Genomic DNA, 24,383 nt, shown 5'->3' on the forward strand with positions numbered 1-24,383 from the left:
AGGAGTTCCTGTCTGGTGCTTGGAGGACCAGCTTCCAGCCCTGGCTCTGACACCAGTTTGCTGGTTACCCTGGGTGAGGCCACTGGCCCTCTCAACCCCTGGGGTGAGACTCCCTGAGGGCTGGTGAACCATGGAGGCTCTGGGCCACATGCCCAGGAGTGGGATTTTTCAGCTCCCTCAGGTGTGGGCCTAGGATGTGCTACCAGCTCCAGACAGTTCTGGGAGAGGCCTCAGAGAAGTGCTGCCATCCAGAGCTCAGGTCCCCTCGTGTTTGTGTCCCTTGTCCCTGGGCTCAGCAGTCTAGGCCAACCCACTGCCCCCCCACCCGCCATGACCTGAATGAGGGCACTCTTGTGATGCACAGCTGTGACTTCTGGAAGGCCACTGGGTTTGGTCCTGCAGGCACTGACCCCTGCAGTAGAAAGGGATACTGTGTGTTCCCTCTGGGCCCTCACTGCCCAGCACCTACAGGGGGCGGAGTGGAGGTCCAGCCAGGTGTTCAGGCTGCTTCCGCTTCCAGTGAGTCTTTCCTGACCCACCCCAGAAAGAAGGTCCTTGTCATCCCATGTGTATTGTGCTTTGTGGTTTCCAAAGCAGACCAGAAGCTCTTTGGTGAGAGAGCCCAGACTGGGTTACTAAGAGCCTTCCAGCAGGTGGGAGAGTGAGGCTCACGAATCTCGGGCTGGGCCACACGGCGAGGTCGTGGCAGAGATGGGGTCAGAAGTATGCTCCATGTACCCCACCTTTGAACCCTCCTCTCCCATCCAGGGCTCCGTGCCCCACCCCAGCTCAGAGGCAGGGCGGGCAGCGTGGGCAGGTAGAGCAGGGCGGAGGCTTCTGCTGCAGAGCTGCTTTTAATATCCCAGACGCTATTGTTTGCCTCAGTGGGTTCGCTGCCTCTCTTCATCCCCGACAATCTGTTCCTCTGTCTTCTCACATATATATAGATCCCCCCTCCCTCAACTGAAAGCCTTCTCCCACTTCCATCCTTCTCTCTTTCATCACGTGGGAAGGAAGTCTCTGGAAGTGGCAGATCAGAGCGGCTGTGGGGGAGGCTGTTTGGCAGGGGTAGGCAGGGCCCGGGCCCGGCAGAGCTTCCCCCTCGGGCGGGCCCCTTTCTGCTCCATTTTGTGTTGCCTTTCCCGCAGCACCCTGGAGGACGCGAAGTCAGGCCCAGTGGGGTGGGCAGAGACCTGGGTTCCAGACCATGGCCATGGGCAGCTCCCTTCTGTTCTTCTGCTGCACTCTGTCTCCCTGTGGGGTCAGGGGATGGGGGCAGAACTCAGACCAGGTCAGCTTTCTGGGGAGTGGAACATAGGCTCCCTGGGTGTCCTTCTATGCGGTGGGCATGTTCACTGGAGCTGTGGTTCCCAGACGTCCGCCAAGAGTCCACAGGGAGTGTTACTTTTTTCTCTTTTTTTTCAGTGTCTTACTGGAAAATGCAGAGCATGCCCCAAGCTAGAACAGTGTAGAGTCGCCAGTCACCATCCCAGCTTTGGTAGTTCTGGACTTGTGACCAGTCTTGGTTCATCCACATCTTCACTCTCTTCCCCAACACCACTAGATTCCTCCTTTTTTTCTTTTCTTTAAAGCACAGTCATTAAAAAGTTGGCCCACCTAGTCAGCGTCCCCATTTCCCCAGTTGCCTCATGACGTTTTCTGTATCTGGTCAAATAGGAATCTAGACAAGGGCCACTGGCTACATTGGGTCCCTTTGGTCTTAGTTGGTTTTCCCTGAGCAGTTTACTTGTTGAAGATCCTGGGCCCGTGTAGTTTGGGCCACATTCCTGTGTCCTGGCAGGAGGCGGCATCAGAGTCTTGGGCATGGGGGCAACTAGACTGTGAACATCCCCCTAGGCGAACCGTCAGGCAGCTAACGGGGCATTGCTCAGAGTGCCCCGCACAGCAGGTGTGTGTCTCTGAAGTCAGCGAGAGGAAGGAGCCTGACCTCCACATTCTGGGCCTGACTTGGCTTCAGTTAGGCTCTGTGACCTTGGGCAACTGTCCCTCCCCTCAGGACTTGTGGTTTTCCCATCTGTATGATGGAGTTGATACTGCTGATCTCAGGGGTTCCTCTGAGGGTTGGGTGGGCTCCTGTGAGCTCTGAGGTGCTGTGCAGGGTCTTGGCGGGTACCTGGGCTGGGAGTGAGCTGGCAGAGCCTTGCGAGCTCTCTGGAACCCTTGCCTTGTGACACCCTCCCCTACCCACCTTCCCTTTCCCCTGGCCAAGCTGTTAATCACTGGGGGGGTGTGTTTTGTTTTTGTTTTTCAAGGTGATTAAAACCCCTCTGATTTTTGTCGACCCTAATCGTAGTCCAGCTGGTCCAGCTGCTACCCCCGCCCAAGCGCAGGCTACAGGCACCCTGAGGAAGGCTCAGGCCTCGGAGAGCACAGCCAGGAGCTCCTCTGAGAGCGAGGACGAGGACGTGATCCCCGCTACACAGTGCCCGACTCCTGGTGAGCACGGGCCACACTGCAGGGCTGACTCCCTGGCTGCAGCTGCCAGGCGTGTGCACACACACATACACGCACACACGCGCACACACATCCATTGAGGTGCCAAAGGGAGAAGACACTGGCTGAGTCTCAGCAAGTAGTTGGTCTGGAGGGGCTTAGGGCAAGGTCTCGACCCTATGTTGGCTCATTCCCATGAGGATCTGGCTTGAGCAATAACTGTGCCAGGGCTTCTCTGTGTGGGCTCCAAAAGGTAGAACCCAGACTAGAGACTCGAAGCTGCATTGACCAGGTTTGTAGTTCAGGAGGAGCCTTGTAACAGCTGGCTGACTGAACTTGGAGAGGGCTGCAGGGTAGTGAGCCTCTCATTCCTGGTGGCATGTGAAGGAGGTCAAGTAATCCCTAAACAGAGAGGTGTAGGGAGGAGTTCCTGGAGACAAGACCAGATCTGGGTTTTCTTTGACTTTCGACAATCTGATTCCGACAGTGATAGCAAGGAAACGGGTAATCATTATCGGTGTTGTTACCAGGACACTTTTTGATGAGGATATTAATACCTGATCTTGGCGGGTTTATTAAGAAATGCAGATTAGCACAAAAGAAAAAGCATCACTTGTAATCCCACTGTCCAAAATAATCACTGTTAACATTTTATAGCTATTAACTTTACAAACACCAAAGGTACACTGAGTATTTTTAGTGAGACCATACTGTACATATGCTCAGTAATCTTGGTATGTTGTGACGTTCCGTAGTTACAGCGTGATCCCCACTGGCTACAGAGTGGTCACCTGGGAATCCTGCAGTTTTTTCAGCCAGTGTTGAGGTGGAGGAAGCTAAGGATTTTATTTGGGGTGTTGGGCTGTTACAAACAGTGCTGCAGTGAACACATGTGATTGAGCCTCTACACATGACCAAGGCTTTTCTAAGAGAGAGGGTTTTAAATGTGCAGAGTCGTGTTTGGCTCCAGTGCTCTGCCTGTCCTCTTAGCCAGCGAGGGGGACTGCAGGAGGGGAGGGGCTGAGGAAAAGGCCTGGGGTGTTGCCCACAGCTGCCATCTCATCTCCTTATAAAACATGGAGACAGCAGCCGCTCCTGCCTGGAAGGCTTGGGAGGGAGTTTAAGGGGCTTCTAGCACATGGGCCCTGGGCACTGCATGAGGTTCCAGGATGGGCTTGATAGAGCGGGTTTTGCTGCTTGGAGGAGGCCACGGGGCTTCTCAGCCCTGACATACCCCCTCCCCCTCCATCCCAGCCACTAGGACCAGCGTGGTGACTGTGCCCACGGCACCCCCAAAGGCGGCCCTCAGAGCCAGTGTGGTGGGGGCTCCCAGCAGTGAGGACACAAGTCAGGGGTCTGAAGGCAAGAAGCAGGAGGCCTCAGCCACTCAGGTACCTGGTGGGCAAGGGGGCTCTGCCGGGCCAGCGGGCTGAGGGGCCCCTCCTCAACACCACTTCCACTCAGGGTTGCTGGGTGGCACTGTAGTTGCTCTCACCCACCCCGTGGAAGCCAGGGCCTTTCTGGGCCTGGCCATAGCCCTGATCCGTGCCCCCGAAGGTCAGGAAGCGTCCTCTGGCATGTAGCCCCCCGGGAAGAACCAGCATGACTCCAGCAGCTTCTCCAACAATATCAGGCTTTTGGTTTGATTTTTCTCTCACGGTTTGCTGTGAACAAAAGTTGCCCTTTGTTAATGTTCATCATAGTGACCAGTAGTGTTCTTCCTAGCCTTCACTATTTTCAGTGCATTTTTATTTCTTTGGTCCTTGCTGCTGCTGCTGCTGCTGCTGCTGCTGCTGCTGCTGCTGCTGCTGCTTCTAAGTCGCTTCAGTCGTGTCCGACTCTGTGCGACCCCATAGACAGCAGCTCACCAGGCTCCCCCGTCCCTGGGATTCTCCAGGCAAGAACACTGGAGTGGGTTGCCATTTCCTTCTCCAATGCATGAAAGTGAAAAGAGAAAGTGAAGTCGCTCAGTCATGTCCGACTCTTAGTGACCCCGTGGACTGTAGCCTACCAGGCTCCTCTGTCCATGGGATTTTCCAGGCAAGAGTACTGGAGTGGGGTGCCATTGCCTTCTCCGAGTCGGGTCCTTGCTGGAACCTAAAAACCAAGCAGGGGAGAGTTAATGGCTCATTGTTCAAACGATGGAGCTGAGCACCACGCCCTCAGCAAGAGGGTCGAGGCGTGTCCAGGATCAGGCAGGGTTGGAACCCAGGGCTCCTGGATCCTAGTTCATTGTTTCTGGGCCCATTGCTCGTGGGGCCATAGCCATTTGTTTTCCCAAGCCCTTGCACCCGCCCCCTTTTTTCCTGAGATGGTGGGAGTGAGAGCTGGATAGGCCAAAGCAGGACTTGGGCACCGCCACTCATTGGGGCTCATCACGACCTCTGACCCAAAAAGAGCTTCCTGGGAGCATGGTTGCTGAGTGGGTGGCTGGATTGTGGTCACTGCACCCACCAACCTGCATCCATTTGGCCTTTCAGCCAGCAGATGGTGCTGAGCATCTGTCCATGCTGGGAACTGGGGGTACAGCAGGAAGAAGACAGGGAGGGGCCCTGCCCTCATGGAATTCCCAAGGCGGGGGACAGCCATTAAGCAAGGAGACCGAGAGTTAAAGTACTCACCCCAACTGGTGGGTGCTTTGAAGGGAGTAATATTGATATAAGCAAGAAACAGTGGGATGACTTGACTTAGAAAGGATAGGCCGGGGTGGCCTCCCAGAGGACACAACGCTGGGGCCAGAGAAGCAGCCAGGCCTGGGCAAGCTGGGGAGCCCTCCAGGCAGGGAGACCCAGGCGCAGAAGCCTCTGGGGGAGCGCTTGGGGTGTGAGAGCTGGGAGAAGGTAGGGAAGCAGGGGCAGAGGGGCCAGGCCTCATGGCCCATGGTGAGGGCTGAAGGGGGCCTGGAGGTTTTAACAAGGGATCACACCCAGTTCTCGTTCCATTCTCTCCTTGGCTGCTGGCAGGTGTGGGAAACAGGAGTGGCCCCAGGGAGCCTATTGAGGAGTCTGTTGCAGCCACTAGTCTAGAGGCTCAGACTCAGGGGTGGAGCCTCCGGGGGGCCTGAGCCCCTTCCCTCCCCTGGGCTGGGAGCTGTCTGTGGATCCTCTGATAATGATACTGTTAGCTTATTTTCTGCCCAGTCAGTGGCAGTACCCCTTCGACCGCCCCTCAGCTCTCCACTCCACCTCCAGGTTCCTCTGGCAGCTATGGGTCCCCTCCTACCCGAGCCGGGCAGGATGTGACCAGGGTGTGGCCTAGATGGCATGCCAAGAACCTGGGAGCCCCAGGCCAGGCTCTCACCCACCCGTGCAGTCTTAGGCTGAGGCCAGCCCCTGGGTCATGGGTCTGGGCCCGTCCTCTTTCTGGGGGCCCTGGGCAGGGTCCTGTCTACATGGAGCCAGGCTGGCTCCTCACCTTTGCCTTTCACAGGTGACCAAGAGGAACCTCCCGCTGACACAGGCTGCCCTGAAGGTTCTTGCCCAGAAAGCCAGTGAGGCCCAATCTCCTGCTGCCAAGACCCCGTCTTCAAGTGGGGTGAGCTGGGGAGTCGGGGGCCAGGCCTCACCCCGGAGGGGATAGTGTTCAGAGACACAGGAGGTAGAAGGCAGGGTGCAGGCAAGGGCCCAAGTCCCAGCGCCAGCATTTAGCTACCCTGTGACCTCAGCATGCGCATTCACCTTCCCAGGCTTCTACTGTGCATGCCCCCGCACCCAAACTTTCTTTTTGAGGGGTCTTAGTTCCCTAACCAGGGATTGAACCCAGGCGCTCAGCAGTGAAATCCTGGAGTCCTAATCACTGCCAGGGAGTCTCCCACTGCCCATCCTAGAGAGTAGTGGGAGAATTAAATGGGGCCTGTGTGTGAAGCCTCTAGTGGTGCCTGGCCCTTCCCTGAGGTATTCAGTAAGCACCAGATCTTATTTCCCCTAATTTTCCCTTTCTATTCTCTCTCCTTTCCTCAAATCAGACTGACAGTGCTGTGGGAACACTCTCCACGGCAAGTCCCCAGAGCACCCCTACCCAGGTCAGAATGGCCAACAAGCTCAGAAAGCCTGAGGTTCCTACAGCTCAGCAGGCCACAGCCACTCCCTCGGGGCACCCCACAGCCAAGGCCCCTGCAACCTCAGATGACAGCAACAGCAGCTCTTCAGGGAGCGAGGACGATGCCAAGGGGTCCCAGGCGGCCCCGTCAGCCCACAGGCCAGGTGAGGCTCCTGGGAGAGAAATGCTGGAGGACCTGGTGGAGCCCTGGGCTCAGGTCTCTGCTCTGTATCTGCCCATGTTCTACGACTTTGACCTAGGCATCTCATGCAGGACCTCAGTTACCCAGCTATACAACCCCATGACCAAATTGGTCCACACAACATGAACAACGTTTTTACTTGACTGTTTGGCCATGCCCAACCTTTTGGGATCAGGCTTCCCTGACTGATCCCCAGATTCCCAAGACCATACCTCTCTTGGGGATTAGAAGGTTTGTGCATGCAGGTGTCTCACTGGAAATGCTGTGAATAGCAATAGACCATGGAAGGGAGCAATGAGGGGCAGATGATGCCTTAGATCAGAGGGTGAGGCACGTAAAGAGGGACCAGGCCACCTCGGGGCCCTCCTGCTCCCGGAGCGCTCTGACCTGTCCAGCGGGCAGAGGGAACCCGGGGTTCCCAACAGTTACCTGTGCTTCTCCCGTAGGCCCAGCCCCCTCCAGGAGGGAGACCTTGGTGGAAGAGACCACAACAGAGTCCAGTGACGACGAGGTGGTGGCACCTTCCCAGGTAACTGCAAGGGAAGGGGCTGGCAGTCTGGAGCCTTGAGGTGGGAGCCCCAGGCCAGGCTCTAACCTACCATGCAGTTGTAGGCTGAGGCCATGCCCTGGGTCATGGGTCTGGGACCAGGCCCGTCCTCTTTCCAGGGGCCCTGGGCAGGGTCCTGACTGCATGGCTCCTCTCCTGAGGTCCCACTTCAGCATAAAGCTGTGAGAAGCAGACTCTTAGAGTCTATAGAAAGGGTTTACCTTGATTTTAGGTGATCTCCAGATAAAAACATTCTCTAACAGGTAACAGATGGGATTTCTTTTAAGGTTATCATCTGTATGTGGCAAGTGCTAGGGCTTTTCCTTTGCATTAGTAATAAGTTTCCTTTTTAAATGAGCCCATTTAAAATATGTATTAATTATAGTAGTGCAGGAGGTATGTACACAGGGCTGTGTGCCCGCCGCCCAGCTGGCCTGAGGGTCCCGGGGCTGAGCTCCTCTAGTGGGCCATGCACTGCTGGGCTTCTTCACACTGGGCTTCTTCAGTCTCTCCTCTCAGGTTTTGTGACTCCTGGGCTGACTCCAGCTGGTTCCAAGACTTCAAAGGCCGCTCCCAAACCAGACGCCAGCCCCTCTGTTTCCTCTACTCCGGCCACCAGAGATGCCCCAGAGGGCAAGCAGGAAGTGGAGCCCCAACAAGCAGCAGGCACCATGTCCCCTAAAACAGGTGAGTCGAGGGCCTCAGGAAGGACACAGCAGGATGTGGAAGAACAAGGCAAGGAGCCCCTTTGCCTCCCTCAGGAGCAGTCCCACCAACATGGTCCTGTCTGCCAGCAGGGCCTCCCCAGGTGAGGTCTGGTACCGCTACATCAGGCCTGGAGGTGCACGTCAAAAGTGCAGGGGCCTGTGCCCTAGAGTCTGGCTCCTGTAGCCTAGGGCCACCCGGAGGTCGGGTTATCCAGCCCCGAGGGATGCTGGTGCACCGTGTAGGCTGATCCCTACCTTAGAGGATGTGCACCTGGACTCACAGGGTAGGCCTCGGCTCTCTCTAGCTGTTCCTGTTGACTTTTCTTCCTAACAAGTGGGCTCCTGGTACAGGGTGTAGGTACTTGGGATAGCTCAGACAGAAGATGGGGTCACGTTTGAAGAAGTCTTCTGCACATGGTGAAGACCGCAGGCAAAGGACTGACATGCTCTGAAGCCTCAGACAAGCCCATGGCAACTCTGGACCTTGGTGCCCTAACCATACAGGGCAGGGGTTGGTGGATCCATTGGTGGCACATACAGAAAATGGCACATGTGGAGAAAGTCTCGTGGTGTTTGGAGGGCAGACTCGAGTGCTCAGGTCACCTGGCCTAGGTATCAGCCACTGCTGACTGTGCCAGCACTCTGGGACAGGTGTCTCAGAGGGTCTGCCTGGGCCAGCTCTCAAGGTTCCCTGGCCTTGGCATTCTAGGGTGTGTGGTAGACAGGAGGCAGAGAAGTGGGTTGCTGAGGCACCCTGTGCTCTCCTTGGCTCCCTTCTCTAGCTGACTCCTGTTCTTGCCACGAAGCACCAAAGGACTGAAGTGGGCCTCCCTCTGCCCTGGGACCCCCCTCTGCCCACCTCCCCAGCCCCCCTGGGGCTCTGGAGCCAGAGCTGCTGCAGTTCCCACTGCACCCTGAAGGGAACAGCTTTATCCTCCCCACATGGAGCCAGGGCCAAGCTACCAGCACCTCCCAGAGCCCAGGGTGTCGCCACTCTTGTTCTGTGAGACCCCAAAGGGACCTGCGAAGTTGGGGCAGTGCCGGGACATATGCTCAGCCCCCAGTCCTGGGGCCTCTAGCTGCAGCTTGCCCAGTGCTGGGTCAGCAAGAGGAGTCATTGCTCATTTTCTTCCCCAGTGTTCTCTTTGTGAGAGGCGGGTGTGACAAGGAGACATTTTAGAGGGGGCTGTGGAAGGTTTTTTTCACACGTGTAGTCAGCACACAATTATCAAAGGAGAGCAGAGGCGTGGAAAATTCTAAACAAAGGCTGCAGCAGAAGTCGCTCTGGCAGCAGTAAACCTGCTTAGTCAGCCACCATGTGCGTATTCTCTGCACCCCCCACCCCCAGGCCAAGCCACCTGGACCCCTGACCGCAGAGGGCTACAGACCTCCAGGGTACAAGTGGGCATAAGTTGGATGGCTACATGACCTTGGCTTTTTTTTTATGCATCTGTGGTTTAGAACAGTGAGGGGATTCAGTGTTCATCCAATGCCTCATTTTATAAATAGGGAACTGAATTTGGTTTTCAGACCCAGGGCCCCGGCATCCTGTCTCCCTGCCCTGGGCTCCTGACTGAAAGGTGCCGTCTATCCTGTCCCATAGATTCTTTGATTTGTTGGCGGATTACAAGCCCTTTTGGAGAAGGAAATGGCAACCCACTCCAGTATTCTTGCCTGGAGAACTCCATGGACAGAGGAGCCTGGTGGGCTACAGTCCGTGGGGTCTCAGAGTTGGACACAGCTGAGCAACTAATACTACAAGCCCTTTGATTAACATGCTGGAGTTAATTTCCAGCCTGAACTTGAGTTTTCAGTGTGAGGAGACATGAAAAGAGCTGTAAGTTAGAAGCAGGTGGAGAGGTGTGGGCAGGAGACCCAGCGGGTTCCCTGGTCCCATCTGTACCACATCAGAGAATGTCAGGTCATGCTGGACCCCCTTGGCTTTCATGCCACCAGAGGTCTAGTCCCCGATTCTCTCAGGTCCATGACCCCGGGTCCTCTCTCCACAGGCAGAAAAGAGGCTGGTGCCACACCTCAAAAGCCCGGGAAGGGGCCCGGGAGTCCCCCGGCCTCCATGCTGGCGCTGCAGAGCAACATCACCCAGCGCCTCCTGAGTGAGCCCTGGCCCCTGAGCGAGGCGCAGGTGCAGGCCTCGGTGGCGAAGGTGCTCACGGAGCTGCTGGAGCAGGAGAGGAAGAAGGCCGTGGACACCGCCAAGGAAGGCAGCCGGAAGGGCCGCCTGGGCCATAAGCGGAAGCTGTCCGAAGACCAGACAGCCCCCAAGGCCCCCAAGAACAAGAAAAAGAAGCAGCTGGCAGCTGCGGATGGTGGGGAGCATGTGGTCTCCTCAGAAAAGGCCCCCAGGACTGTCAAAGGGAAATCCAAGAAGGACAGAGCAAGTGGTGACGTCAAGGAGAAGAAGGAGAAGGAGTCTCCCAGCTCTCAAGGGGCCAAGGAGAAGCCAGTAGGGGAGCTGGGGACTCCGAAGGGTGACGGGGGAGACCACGGCAACCTTAAGATGAAGAAAGAGAAGAAGAAATCTGACAAGAGTAAGTGCCTGCTGCAGCCCAAAGCACACTTCCCTGGTCCTGCTGAGGGCTGTCAGTCACCACTCAGGTGGGTGGCCCTCAGCCAGCACAGAGAGGGCTGAGAATGTCTTGTCCGTCTTGGGAGCAGGATGGGCAAAGCCAGAACCAGGTCCTGGAGCAGTGGGGCCACCACCACCAGGATGGCGCTCACAGCTGCAGGGCGTGTTCTGCTCGCAGAGCCCTGCGCTCCCTCACGGCAGCCACAGCCACGCACGCTGGCAGCCCAGGCTCCTGGGGTCCAGGCTCCTGGGTAGCAGCTGCCCCTTGCTGCATTCTGTGCTGGAGTCCTCGTGCAGCCAGGCCACGTTTAACCCCCACCACAGTCCTGTCTGATGGGTGATCACTCATTCCCATTTTACAGATTGAAAGTGTCTTTTTAAAATCAGTGTAGAAATTTTACAAAGTGAGTTAAAATGGTAACAGTCCAGGGCTTCCATGGGGGCAGAAATCAAAAGACTTGTGCTTCGATGGCTCCCCAGGGTGTGGGGCATAGAGAGGAGAGAGCTCTAGGGCCCTGGAGACCTGCCCAGTCTGCCCACTTTGACCCCAACCCTTAAGATTAACATCTGTGGTTTAGCAATTTTACTTTCTTCCCTTAGAAAAAAAAGACAAGGAGAAAAAGGAAAAGAAGAAGAAAGTAAAAAAGGCCTCAACCAAAGACCCTGGCTCACCATCACAGAAGAAAAAGAAGAGAAAGGTAGAGTGAGTCCCAAGGAGTCTTGGGCTAGAAAAGGGGACCCAGACCCAGTCCCCAGGTGAATGTGATCCGCCCCAGCCTCTGGATGTCAGGGTTGGGGGTGGGATAAGCCAGACCCAATCCCTGTGCCCCTACCGTTCTCAGGGTCCCGAACAGGAGCGTGTGTATTGTGAGACACTAGAGAAGAGCTAGGAGGTGGGCCCACCCTGAGGGGCCCAAGGTCTGTGCATGTGGGAGCCATGGAGCGGCCCTGTCTTGCCTGTGAGGTAGGAGGCTATTATGACAAGTGAAGAAAAGAGAAGCCCCCCTGGGGTCGGGAGACTAGCTAGGCTGTGCAGGTTTCTGGGTGAGAGAAAAGGTTCCCTTGGATGTGTGTGCCCCAGCTGGCGGGGTATCCCCACGGCAGAAACACTCACCATCTGCGTCATGCGTGTCAAGGGCCGACCGCCTGACCAGGGGCCCTCAGCTCCTCATACCCAGATGCGGTTCTCAACATGGCTAGCAAGGCCACAGTCATGGTTAGAAAATCCGAGCATCTGCTGCTGCAGAGTCTTGGGCTCCATCCTCCAAGGCTCAGGGGCACCCTCCGCACCCTCAGGATCTGTGTGTCCCCAGTATCTGTTCTGGGGGAGCCACAGAGCCTCGGGAGGGAACTGTCGTAGCCCCTCCTGGTGGGGGTGGCGTGGGTGGGGAGACACTTCAGGTCCAAGAGCCTCTCCTGCTTCTCTCTTCACAGAAGAAGACGGCAGAGCAAACCGTCTGAGGGACGCCAGGCGGCAGGTACACTCCTGGCCTGGGAACCCCTGCTGGAGAGGGCGGGAGGTCAGCTCCAGCACCCACCGTGGTCCTCGGGAGCGAGACTGGGCCTCGGGGGTGGGCCTCAGGGAAGGGGTTTTGGAGAAAGAGGGTTCAGTTCCTCAAGGGCAGTGGGTGATGCCGGGAATCAGAGCTGCAGAGTCAAGGATCCAGGAGAGTCTGGACAGTGACCACCACTGAGTTGCTCGGGTGGAGGGAGGGGGGTTGCTGGGGTGTGGTGGGGGAGGGGCACACTGGCATGCTTAATCCTTGTACATGAGGGTAAGGCTTGAGGTCGGGACAGCTCAGTCTCCTTCGCCACTGTCATTCCTTTCTTTCTAATTTTGTAATTCGAGGGCCTTTCCTCATGGGAAGTAACATGTTTTACTCAAAGCAAGCCATTCTGATCCTCTGTGCTTCCCAGGTGGTGGTGAAAGGGTGGAATGCTCCGCCTAGCTGAGGGAGCCCCAGCCTGCTGTAAACAGGGTGATACAGGCCTGGGCAGGTGGTGAGGCTTCAGAGAAGCTAAGCTCTGAAGCCCTTGTCCCAGTTCCTGGGACACAGTCAGCACCACCAGGTATCCACTGTGGTTAGTTAATGCTCCTCTCCTGCATGGGGAGAGCTTTTGATTTGATTTTGTTCTCCTTGGTAGAGAAAAAGTTGGGGAAGTCTTATATCTTCTTCTCCCAGGGATTTCTTAGCCAAGTGGTGGCCAGCCCCATGCTTCTTCCCTCTGCCCACCAAGGGTGGGAATTGAATTTTTAACTTCCCCTTGCTCCCCAGAAGACGATGGCCAGCTGCGATGTCCATGCTGGCCAAACCAGCGAGCCCTGCAGAGAGGCTGGTCTGAGGAGGAAGAAGCCTGCCTGGCTCCATGACCTCTGCTCACTGAATTCTCTCCAATGCAGGATGCCTCGGATGGATGGACGTGTACAGTATATATATATTTTTTTAAGTGACCTGCCCCTCCCTTCTCAGCTCCAACATGCCCAGAGGCCTCAAGGCTTTCTGCCTCTGCTCTGTAGACCCAGTGAGGCTCAGTCTGTGGCTCCTTCATGCCCCGGTCTCCGGCTGATGCTGAGGCTTTGTCCTCCTTTTGTCAGTTTTTTCCTTTTTTGTTTGTATGGGTTTTTTTGTAAGAACTCAGAAAATAAAAGACTTGAAGGAAAGGTGCAAGTTCCTAGTGCCTCTGGGCAAACGCTCTGCAATTGATTGATTCTTGGAAGGGAGAGTCTGACTGACACTGGGAGATGAACAGACCTCATCTGCTCAGGATTTATTCTTGACGGTGTATCAAGACTCTGGGATACTGTGGTGAGTGACACCCTGTCTGCCAAAGGAGGAGACTCAGCAAAGGGCCCTGATGGGGTGGGGAAGGCTTCCTGGAGGAGGTGGCATCTAAGCTAAGCGGGAGCTCGGGCATGGTCAGGCTAGGTTACAAAGGTTCTGCTATGATGAAGGCAAGAAGTGGAGGCACTCGAAAGATGTGTCAGGGTGACATCCACAGGAGTTTGTGATGGCGGTGATGGGGGGGCCCACTTCCCTGGGCCCAGAGCAGTGTGAAGGTCCAAGGCTTTTAGCCTTCTGCTGGAGACAGCGAGAGTCCATGCAGAAACAGCACTGAGCTTGGGGGGTCTGGGAGAGTCAGGGTGACAGCCAACTGTACCCTTAACTGGGGGCCCCTGGGCAAGGACCCCCTCCCAGGTCGCCTCTCTTCCCCTAAGTGTGTTGGCTAGAAGAGAGGCTGCAGAGCATTGTCCTGTTGGGTTCCTTTGACCCCTAGCAAGTCTTCAGACTTAGAAATGGAGAGATTTCAATAAACTTTTTCATTTAGGGCTCCTCTTGGAAAGTCCAGAAATGTGACCACAGGGGCCTGTGCTCCTCCTGGCAACAAGTGGCTGGGGCCACACAGCGGCCACCCCTTAAGTAGGACATTGGCCCCCAGTTCCACAGCCCCCACTCCCTGGTGGTCCCAATACAAGGGCCTGCGTTGTTGCCATCTGTCATTACACTTGTACTGTTCTTAGTATAGAAATGAAAATGGGGACAGGAGAAGCTGGACCCAGAAGAACTGGTGCTTAAAGAATTATGGGCAAGAGCCTGTTTCTTCTTCTTGGAAGTAAAGTATTCCTGTGTGTGAAACATGGAGAAGTGGTCTGTGTCCAAACACTGCAGCCCCCCAGCCCGGCATCTGTGAGTGGGCTCCCCAGGCTGTGACCTCCCTCCTCAACTACAGGATTCCAGGTCTTCAGTTCACCCCCTTGGGGTAGACAGACCATACCCAAAGAACAGCTGAGAGCCGGGCGTGTTCTACTCACTACCTTTTATTCTCACAGGAGCCGTGGCTGGAGGGCTGATGACAAGCTTGGCTGTGCAGAGGGAACTAGCGGGTGGCAGAAAGTGAGGGGAAGGGCTGCAGTTTGGGGGAGCTCGTTCTTCTTGGGTGTATGATGCCGGGGAGAGGGAAGGGGTGGCTCATGCCCCCAGTTAAAGGGCTGGAAAACTGAGGCCTGGAGGGGAGGGGACAGCAGAGGTGTCCGTCCTGGGACTTGGGACAGTGCCGTCCCTTCTCCCTGCACCTGCCCACCACTTCCATGATCTTGGAGTTCCGTGTCAGCCTGCTGTGGTGTCAGCACTGGGGGTCAGCCTCTCTTATGGTCCATGTCCCTGGGCCTTGCGTTCCTGCTAGTGGATGGAGTTTGGGCAGCAAGCGTACCACTAATCTATGCCGTTCTGATATGATAGTTGTGTCCAAGGCTGATGGAGAGGCAGAGTCTCATAGAATGAGGTGCAGGGTGGGAGACAGCAAGGGAAGGGGTGTGTAAGGGAAGGAGAGGGGCTGGGGCAGGGAGGGAAGCTGTGGCCTTGCAGGGCTGTCTGGGTACTGGCGTCTGCGTCTGCTGAGCTCACGGGGCGACTGCAGGGAGGGAAGCAGCAGGTTAGGGCTGGAGTCACTTGTCCCTGCCCCCTCCCAGCATCCTGTGGCCTCGGAGCAGTCAAGGGCCCTTCACCCTCCACTGCCTCCTGCTTGGATACAAGAATTGACTGCCATGGCCCCAGAACCCCCAGCCCTGGTCCTCATCTGTGAGAAGGAAGTTGGAGAATGGCCTGGGGTCATCATCCACGAGTGAGTTGGCCCCTCTGGGGATAAGCTACTGGGGACTAGATGCCCTGCAAGAGTGCTTACCTTACTGAAATCCTGCTTACACCCCCAGCCCAGATGACGGATACTCCATCTCCATTGGGTCTGCAAAGGAGCAGAGAGTCCACTCGTTAGTTGCAGTCCAGCCTACTGTGCCCACTGGCAAGGAGCCTGGGTGGGCTAGTTCTTCCCAACCTTGCCACAAGCCTGGTGCTTGGTAAAACAGATGTGAATGGAAGGACGCTTGTTGGATGGCTGCCAAGCAGCAGTGAGATGTGGCTGGGGAACTGAATGAGCGAGGCCAAGGAGCGGGTGATGAAATCAGATGGGTGGATCTGGAGGACCCTGGATGCTCTCGTGGATGGGTAGAGTGGAAGGGTTGGAGGACAAATGAGTTAAGTAGATGAGTGTGGACATAAGGAGAGAAATAATAGTACACAAATAAATAAGGAATGCACAGTGGGTGGATGCATGGCTGAGTGGCTGCTGCCCAGAGAGGGCACCTTGCGTGTCCTAGCCCATGGTGTGCCGGGGGACAACCTGCCCCTCAGCCGTCCTGCTCCTTCCTGCTCCTGGCACAGCGGCCACCGCTTACCACTGCAGTTACGGTGCCCACGGCTCCTGGTGTGGGGGACCTCGGTGCCGTTGGGGAAGACGCACCAGCAGTAGCCGATGCTCCCATAGCACTGGAGCGGCATATAGTTGCCGTTCTCGTCGCAGTTGGGCTTGAACACGCCCGGGTGGATGGCAGGGATGCGGCTGACCTCTTCCTGGCACTGGGTCAGTACTGAAGCGACAGGCACGGTGAACACAGTGAGTGAGCGGGCTCTGGGCTAGGGTCTCAGCAGAACCAGAGGTCCACATACCACTGTTGTGTGCCTAATGCCTTCTGTCCAAGTGGCTGCACTTGCTCTACCAATTGCACAGATGGAGAAACTGAGGCCTGGACCAACCAGGTCCAGGATCAGAGAGGAAGTGCGTGGCTTTGTTGCTAACTCATCCCAGAACATGATGATTTCTTCTGACACTCGGTACCTATTAGAGTTTAGAATTGCACCTATGATTCTGATTTCTAGAGAAAAGCAGTAGACTCCTTGCCGAGTCTGAGCTCCCATTACTGGCGGTATCCAAGTAGAAATGGGGGTTACCATGTGATGAGGCTGTTATAGAGGGGATTTGAACATTAGCTGGAAGTTGGTTAAGATAACATGCAAGGTGCCCTCTCTGAATCCATGATGGAGAATCCTGGGGTTCAGGAAGGGTGGGCCCCTGATCTTCCACTTCTGAAACTGAAGCCAAGAGGGAAGAGACTTGCCCAAAGTCACATAGCCAATTAGCACCAGGATGAGAACAGAGCACCCATAAAGGCTTTCAAGCTGAAAACCCTGGTACACATTGCCCATGAGATGGAAGAACCTCAAGGCCCTCTTAGCTAGCAGCAGTGGCTGTGTGACGGGAGAGGTCCCTTGGAAGGGTGGGAATCATGAGCCCAACCCTTGTGAGCCTGCAGGATGCAGTGCTGGGTGAGGAAGATCATTGCTATGACTCCTGGGATGTTTTGGGTGGTTTTTGCTCCAGGCCTCCTTGTGCAGTTCCGTCCTCCACAAGGGAGGTCACCTCCTGAAGGGACAGGATGGGGGCTGGGGGCAGACGAGCCCAGAACAGGCAGGAGAAACAGGAGTGAGAGCTGAGAGGCTGGGAGAGCCCTGTGCTTGAATCAGGGAGCTCCCAGAAACCCCGCCTCCCCAAGATTCACATTCCCTTTACCTTTTGGTGGACCCTCAAAGGGCTTCTCCTCCAGCGAGTTCTTGCTCATTTCAAACAAGAGCCACTGATGCAGCCAGCTCTCAAAGAGCTAATGGAGATAAAGGCCAAGAGTCAGGCTTAGTAGCCCACTCCCACCATATTGACTGTGCCCCTGGGACATGGAGGGCCAGTGGGGACCTGGTTGCCCCTCAGACACCCCCCAGTGTTTGGTCAAGGTGGTTCCTTGAGTCCAAGCATTCTCCCATGGTGGGAGCTTCTTAAGTGCTGGGAAGCCGCCTCCAGTTTCCTGAGAACGGCTTCCCTGCTCACGCCGCTCGTCCCAGGGCTGCTTTAGACAGGGAGGCAGGGTACCAGTGCAGGGAAAGCTGCTGACCTTCCAGTCCAAGCCATCCATGGAGTCCTTAAGGTGTTTCAGGTTTTCTGGCAGGCTCCCCTTCAGCTGCGGGTACACCTTCAGGGGGTCCGCCTTCTGCAGGGTAGCAAGGCAGGAAGGAAGGTTAAAAAGCTTCCAGGCAGGCAAGGTTTAATGTACAGCTCATGTTGCCCTGATCTTTGGTTCTGAGGTGTGGAGCCCAGACCTCAGCACACTGGAGCTAATGGGGAAGGGGATGTGTTAAAGTAATCCAGGGGCCCAGCTGCAACACCCCAGGGCTGGGAGTCGGGAGACCCAGTTCCAGGCTCAGTTCTACCAACAGTCGTCAGTCTTCTGATCCTTGCAGACTCTTACTCATCTTCCAGGTCTCACCTCCTTCAGAGGAAACCCTCGACTTCATCCCAGCACTCCTGCCCCAGCTAAGTCAGATCCTTGGCCACTTTTTCTCTCAAAGGCCCCTGCACATCCCTCATCACCTGGTCACCTGTCTGTCTCCGTGCTAGCCTGAGATCTCCATGGACTAGGACTGATCTGATTGCTCCCCACTGTGGCTCCGGAGCCTTGCACAGTGCCTGGTGCTGCTACTCAGTAAAAATTTGGGAAGGAATAAAGCATCTTGAGCAAGTCACTTCCAGACTCTGGGCCTTAGTTTCTCCACCTCAAACACAAAAAAGTGGGGAGCAGTGGGGCTGAACTTCATAGAACATTACGGGCCACATTTGTGTTGCTTCACTAATCCGCGGAGCCCACGTTGAACGTCCGCTGTGAGCCGGGCCCGGTGCAGGTTTTGAAGCACAGCCCCAGCCAGGGGCCTATGGGGATGGGGTGGGAGGTGAGGGCTGCCTGGCCGGGTTCCACTCACCAGGAGCAGGTGCATCACATGGTCCTGTGTCATGTTGCCGTACTTGGTGGCGTTCTTCATGGGCTGTGGAAGGAAGGAAGGAGGGAGGAGTTCCCAGGACTGGCCCCTGGGGGTGGGGCCCAGAGCAGAGCCAGCAGCTGGGGTCTGGGTGAGAGTCTGGATTCTCAGATGTTCAACAAGTCCATCGCTACGATGTCCCACTGTGAGAGCTTGAGCAGGCTGTTACCTTCCTGCCTCAATATCCTGTTCCTTTACTCTGCAAACGCTTTCCTGCCCAAGGCTTTGTGGACAGGAGATAGTTTTGTGAACAGAAACATCATCTATATATCAAGGGCTCTGAAAATAGGAGGGACTGTGAGACGCTCTGGGAAATGAGAAGCACTTTATAATTGTGGAGGGCTGGGCCTTCCTCCCAGAGAGGGCCCCAAGAGGCTCTTTCCTCCTCCTTCACCCCTGGAATTCCTGTTCCTCCCCCCAACAGCCAGGTCCCCCTCTCCAGCTGTGCTGTTCCTGAGCCAGGTGTCCTCCCCTGTCCCTTGGCACTTGCCCTCTCCAGGCGGAGTAAGCTTCCCTCTCCTGCCCTGGGGTTGGCCTTACCTCCGGGCCTGCCATGGGCAGCGCCCGCATCAGCATGGGAGTGGCCATCCGCATCTGGCTCATAGGCTTGGCAGCTGTAGGGGCAGAAGGCACAGCATGAGTATGGCCCCAGTGCCCAGGGAAGAGGGTACTCAGACACGGGGACCGAGAGCTCAGACCCAGATGAGGGGCTGGAATTCCAGACCAGAGGGCGAGGACAGTGGGCCCAGCTGGGGCGGGAATGAGGGTTCTCTGAGGTGAGGGGCAGGGGGGTTGTCAGGACAGAGGCAGGGCACGCACGCTTGGGAAGCTTCATGCGCAGGTTCTCCAGCTGCAGGTTCTGGGAGGTGACCGTCAGCTTGTCCAGCCGGCCCTGCTGCTGGTACAGGAAGTAGGCAGTGGTGGCCTGGCCGGCCAGGAGCAGAGCCACCAAGACGGAAAAGCCCGTGTACAGGGCTCCACGACTGCACTTGCTGTGGAGGGGAGGAGGGGACATAGGTCAGAGGAGAGTCCACAGAAGTGGCTGCCCCGGGGACTGGCTGGGAATGGGGGAATGTGCCCCCACAGTTCCAGCCCTTGCCCTCAGCTGCCCCTAACAAACACACACTTTAAGCACAAATAAGTGCCTATGAACTTACAGCTTGACGATATCCTCCTGACCCCCTACCTCCAGCCACTGCTGCCCCTATAGCCCTCCCAGGTAGAAACCCTGGAGCTGCCCCTGTGTGGGGAAGAGCCAAGAACGAGGGCCTTGTCTTCTCGAGGGAACCAGCAAGGACAGCTGAGGAAACCCCAGGAAGACCCTGCTGCCTAGTAATTCATGACATCACAAACATGGCTCATTCTTATTGCCTCTCTGCTCGCCAATCCTCTGTGATTTCTGGACCAAGGCCCAGTCCAGGGGATTATTACTCTGAAAGGAGAATGTAAAATTCCTGTGTGGAGAAAAGGAGAAAACCAGAAAGGAGGGGAAAACAAATCCTACTTTTTGGCCTTCCCAAGGAAGAGGGACGGCCTGGCCTCTGAAGTGGTGAAAAGTCCACCCAAGCTTGGGTCTTCCTGAGTTCAAGCTCTATGACCTCACCTCTTCAGTGACCCCACACCCAAGTTGAGTCCCAGCTGTGCCTCCCACTGTCTCTTCTCTGAACCTCAGTTTCTCATAAGGTCTAAGAATCTAGAGAGTCATAATAAAGACGAGACCCTGTAACCTGGATTGTAATCCTGGTTCTGTCATTCCCTTAGCTCAGGGAACAGGGGCAAGTCACTCAACCTCTCTTAGTAACGTGAGGTAAGAATATCTACTCAAAGGGTTGTTATATAAAATGAGATCAGGATAAAGCTCTTGACTCCGTACCTAGCACCTAGTTAGCAGTCTGTAACACTGAGCACCAATCTCAAGGGAGTTAATAATTAACTTTAGCATCTGGTTTCCTTCTTCTTCATGCATCTTGATGGCCTGTCTCCTGGTTCTGGATGAGTGCCAACTCTTGTCACTTCCTCCTTTCTACTGCCTCTTTCTTGAATAAGTAATTGGCCAAAGTCAGGAGCCAACCAGAACTGGGAGGAATCATGGTACAAATGTTGCCAGGCAGAAGTGTTCACAAAAGGGTCCAAAACAGGCCAGGACAGTTTTTAGAAGCAGTGATTGAACTGAGGGAAAACCAGACAAGGATTTGACAAGGGGGCACACTTTCTGCTCACTGAGCCCACGCTGGCTCTGCAACTCACTGGGTGGCCTGTGCTCAGAGGGGACCCATTTCCCCTCCCTGCAAACTGTGCCTCTAGAAGGGGGTCAGATGGTAGACAAACTCAAATTTTAATATCAGACTAGTCCTGGGTTCAAATTCTGGCTCCAGGATTCACTAGCTGCAATAACTTTGGTGACTCACTTGTTAATACGAGTCTCCATTTTCTCTTATGTAAAAAGGGAAATAATAAAAGTACCCAACTTAAAGAGTTAGTAAAAGAATTATGATTGAGTTTAGCATTTAGTTATATGCCCACCACAAAACTAATCATACTAATATCTAACAGGGACTGAGGATTGGTAACAAGTGTACAGTGAATAGGAACTATTATTATAACCACTGTTGTTATTATTGCTGCTGCTACTACTGAGACCCAGAGAGAAACTGTGATTTATACAAGTCATACATGACAGTTGCAGAACCTCAACCAGAATCCAGCCCTCACAAGAGTTGGCTCTCCTAGCCATGGGATTCCCTAGGGTTTTCACAGGCCAGACACTAATGGTCTATCTCTAGTTACATGTCCCACAGTATGAAGTTCCTCATGACATCTCTGAGAGTCTCTCCCAAACCCCTTTCTGCCTGGCAACTGCTGACATCACAACAAGTCCCTGTAATATGCAAATTATCTGGGGGGGGGCAGGGACATTGGGGTAGCTGTATTCTAACCATTCCCCATGTTTTTTTCAGGGAAACAGACGGATAAGGATCTGGGAAAGGGTCCTCTGGATGGCTGTGCTGGCCCCTTACTGCAAGGGAGAGGGGCATGGGCAGGGCATCACCCAGATCAACCCACAGCCCCTTCTAGAAATTTAGCCAGAGCCCCCCACCTCACCCTTTTTTTACCCTCCTCCAACATCTCTCATTCCCTCCTGTGATAGCAAACATCTTCATCTACTCTACAGACACCTGCAACTATAATTCCCTCGATATAAACACATATACCAACTTATGATAACTAGGAGGAAACTCCTCTATGATGAACTGCTTCTGCCATTCTCTTTTAGAAAATCTGCTTCTCCATCCAGGATCCATAATATTTTCAAAATTCTAATCTAGGGCTCATGGCCCAGCTTCAAGGGACTCTGGGAAGCTCCTGATACTGTGGGAAACTGTAGGGAATGAGTACAGAGCTTTCTGATTTTCAGAAGAGAAGTATGTGATGCAAAGAAAGTTAAAACCCCTGCCCTAGAGGAACTCGTTCATTTTACAGGCGGGAGAACTGAAGCCAGACGGCCAGAGACTTGCCCCAGACCACCCAGTTAGTGTGGGAGTCAGAGCCTAAGTTCATGACTCGTCCGACTCCCGGTCTAGTGCTCCTTCTGTAGCGCCTGTGCACGTACGTCTGTGCAGTCCAAGATTTGGCTGCTCTCTCCTACTGCTCACACATACCTCTCCTGGGCTCCGGGGCGCTGGCCCAGCATGGGCAGCTGCTCATGGTTGGAGATGAGGTCACGCTGGTCTTCCATGCTTCTGACCTCTGGTCTTTCCCACTCCTGCTGCTGCTGCCGCTGCCTGCGTATCTGGGATGCTGAGCCCCGTGCTCACCTCTTGAAGTTGGGGCTGAGGAGGAATCTGATTCGTCTACAGGAGGCCACTCCGCCCACCTGGTACAAGTGGAAGTGAAAGCCACAAAGCTGGAAATACCCTCACTTCAGCAAGTTGCCTTTAATGGGACAGGATGAGTAGGGGGAGCCCCCCCTGAGGCAGGTGAAAAGGCCAGCATGTTTCCATTGGCTGCACAGGGCCCACGTCACTTGTTTCTGGGCAGACCTGTGGATTCATAAGGCTCTTTGGAGGTTTCAAGAAATGGGCAACTGTTCACTCCCTAGATAGGAAATCACTTTGAAGCAAGCAAAAAAAAAAGCAGAAAATTCTTTTTGTCTCCCCTCTCACCTGTAGATGAGTGGGTACATAAAGGGGCTGCCCCCCTTTTGTGAACTTAGACAAATTCCTTTCCTTCTCTCAGGGCCTCAGTTATGTCATCTCAGAGCCAGGGGAGGAAAGCTGGATTCAGTGTTCTCTCTGCTGTCTGCTAATATAAGCATTTTATGAACCCGAGTCCCTGGTTCTAAGGCTCTGGTACTAATATTTTCCAGCACTTACCCAGCCCTCCTTTGAGCCGGCACTGTGCTAATTGTTTTGCATGCTTTGTTTCATTTAATCTTTACAGTGACATTTTAAGGGCTGTTTTATTTTATTATCTCCATTTATAGATAGAGACACTGAGGTTTTGAGAGGCTACATGTTTGCCCAGAATCATGCATCCATCTCTTGATTTTAACCATTCCACCCTTCTGCTTCCTAATGCTCAAATTATGTCATTCAAATTCCTGACAGTGGAGGCCTCTACAGGGAGGGAAGGAAGAGGGTCTGGGAAAGGGTACCCAGGGGAGGTTTAACTGTTGGCATGATTTTATTTCTCACTATCTGTGTCTTATAGACCATATTTGTTTTATTAATCTTCATGTCTTTTGTGTGTATGTTTAAATTTTCAGCAAATTTAAGGTCAATAAGCACAAGAAAAATGCTCCACATCATTAGTCATTAGGGAAATGAAGATTGAGGCCACAATGGGGTACCACTTCACATCCATATGACGGCTGTAATCAAAAAGACAGATAATTACAAGTGTTGACAAGGATGTGAAGGAATTGGAACTCAGATATTGCTGGCAGGAATGTACTATGGTGCAGCTACTTTGGAAAACAATTTGGCGATTTCTCAAGAAGTTAAATATGGAGTTACATATGATCCAGTAATTCCACTCCTGGATATCTACACAAGACAGATTAAAGCATGTATCCATAGAAAAACTTATACACAAATGGTCATAGCACCATTATCCATAATAGCCCCAAAGCAAAAACAACCCAAATATTCATCAACTGATGAGTAAACAAAATGTGGTATATCCATACAATGGAACATTATTTAGCCATAAAGAAGAATTAATGTCTCAATACAAGTCTTATTTAAAAAAAAAAAGGAATGAAGTACTGATTCATGCCACAAAATTAATTTTGAAAGCATCATGCTAAGTGAATTTGACCAAACATCTGAAGAGAGACAAAGTTTGACAAAAGTTGTTTTAGAAAATTCTGTTCTAAATCATCAAAGAGTAAGAAGTATTGATAAATAAAATTCGCTTATCTATTTCAAGTGAAACTGAGATTAGATGCTAAGTGTTTAAATTTGGATTGTATACACTTTAATAATGCCATTAAATTATCATGATATATATTTAAAAAAATCATGATAAGTGAAATAAGCCAGACACAAAAGGCCACATCTTGTACTATTCCATTTATATGAAGTGTCTAGGCAAGCCATAGAAACAGAAGGTAGATCAACAGTTGCCAGGGGAAAGGGGATGGGGAATGATTGCTGATGGGTATAGGATATCCTTTCAGGGTGATGAAAATATTCTGGAATTAGACAGTGATGCTGGTTGCACAACTTTGTGGATACATAGGAAGACCACTGATCTGTACCATTTTAAAAGCCTGAATATTATGGAATGTGAAATTGATAGTTCAATTTAAAAAAAGATTTCTTGGTAATGATGGTTAAAACACATTATATGTTTGCTTCCTCTTTCACTTGGCTTCTGTCACTAAAATGACAAAAAGTTTCTTTTTTTCTTTTTTTTTTTAAGTGTAGATCTGTAAGGACAGAAAGAAAAGGAGAAAACAGCAGAATTTTAGAAGCTGGAAAGCAATGGATGAGGAGTAGTCATTAACAGACCCAGAAAGGTTAATTCTAAACCTGCAGCTAGAAAAGCTGGGAATCCACCAGTTTATGTGGTAGAACAGGTTCAGGAATTGAGGACTAGACACACTGTCCATGGCCTGTCCCTCCCCAACTACTCCTCCCTCCCTGAAAGA

At 53.7% G+C, this 24,383-nt stretch overlaps 2 protein-coding genes across 8 annotated transcripts in view; one reads left to right on the plus strand and one right to left on the minus strand.

Moving 5' to 3' along the window:
- The window catches only part of TCOF1 (treacle ribosome biogenesis factor 1), a 38,352-nt gene extending 25,148 nt beyond the window's left edge, over positions 1–13,204 (plus strand). For 2 of the 6 annotated variants that reach the window (XM_070374629.1, XM_070374632.1), the window contains 10 exons: positions 2,274–2,457; positions 3,709–3,845; positions 5,884–5,988; positions 6,419–6,656; positions 7,141–7,223; positions 7,748–7,928; positions 9,958–10,497; positions 11,136–11,233; positions 11,970–12,013; positions 12,812–13,204. In XM_070374629.1, the coding sequence (XP_070230730.1) occupies positions 2,274–2,457; positions 3,709–3,845; positions 5,884–5,988; positions 6,419–6,656; positions 7,141–7,223; positions 7,748–7,928; positions 9,958–10,497; positions 11,136–11,233; positions 11,970–11,996 (1,593 nt within the window). In that variant the 3' untranslated portion in view covers positions 11,997–12,013; positions 12,812–13,204. Of the gene's footprint in view, positions 1–2,273; positions 2,458–3,708; positions 3,846–5,883; positions 5,989–6,418; positions 6,657–7,140; positions 7,224–7,747; positions 7,929–9,957; positions 10,498–11,135; positions 11,234–11,969; positions 12,014–12,811 lie in introns of those variants that run through there. The other 4 variants (XM_070374630.1, XM_070374631.1, XM_070374633.1 and 1 more) reach the window with 4 other exon arrangements.
- A 1,130-nt stretch (positions 13,205–14,334) lies between these two features.
- Positions 14,335–22,135, minus strand: CD74 (CD74 molecule). 2 transcript variants are annotated; one of them, XM_014479887.2, is made up of 9 exons: positions 21,889–22,135; positions 19,049–19,221; positions 18,770–18,843; positions 18,173–18,235; positions 17,311–17,406; positions 16,938–17,025; positions 15,766–15,957; positions 15,216–15,275; positions 14,335–14,945 (listed from the first exon to the last, which is right to left on the minus strand). In XM_014479887.2, exons 1-8 carry the CDS (start codon positions 21,963–21,965, stop codon positions 15,232–15,234), a joined length of 807 nt encoding a protein of 268 aa, XP_014335373.1. In that variant the 5' UTR covers positions 21,966–22,135; the 3' UTR covers positions 14,335–14,945; positions 15,216–15,231. The 2 variants fall into 2 exon arrangements, with proteins under 2 accessions (XP_014335373.1, XP_005901120.1); XM_005901058.3 differs by lacking the exon at positions 15,766–15,957 and having other exon boundaries at positions 21,889–22,127.
- Between the last annotated feature and the right edge of the window lie 2,248 nt (positions 22,136–24,383).

The sequence above is a fragment of the Bos mutus genome, chromosome 7 (assembly GCF_027580195.1).
Source record: "Bos mutus isolate GX-2022 chromosome 7, NWIPB_WYAK_1.1, whole genome shotgun sequence".
Taxonomy (NCBI): Eukaryota; Metazoa; Chordata; class Mammalia; order Artiodactyla; family Bovidae; genus Bos; species Bos mutus.

Excerpts from the sequence above, each read along its gene's own strand:
- CD74 (XM_014479887.2), bottom strand. The coding sequence starts at position 21,965 with ATGGAAGACCAGCGTGACCTCATCTCCAACCATGAGCAGCTGCCCATG. Across the intron at positions 19,222-21,888 it reads CGCCCCGGAGCCCAGGAGAG|CAAGTGCAGTCGTGGAGCCC; the intron begins GTATGTGTGAGC and ends TCCCCTCCACAG. Across the intron at positions 15,958-16,937 it reads CTTTGAGGGTCCACCAAAAG|TACTGACCCAGTGCCAGGAA; the intron begins GTAAAGGGAATG and ends CTGTCGCTTCAG.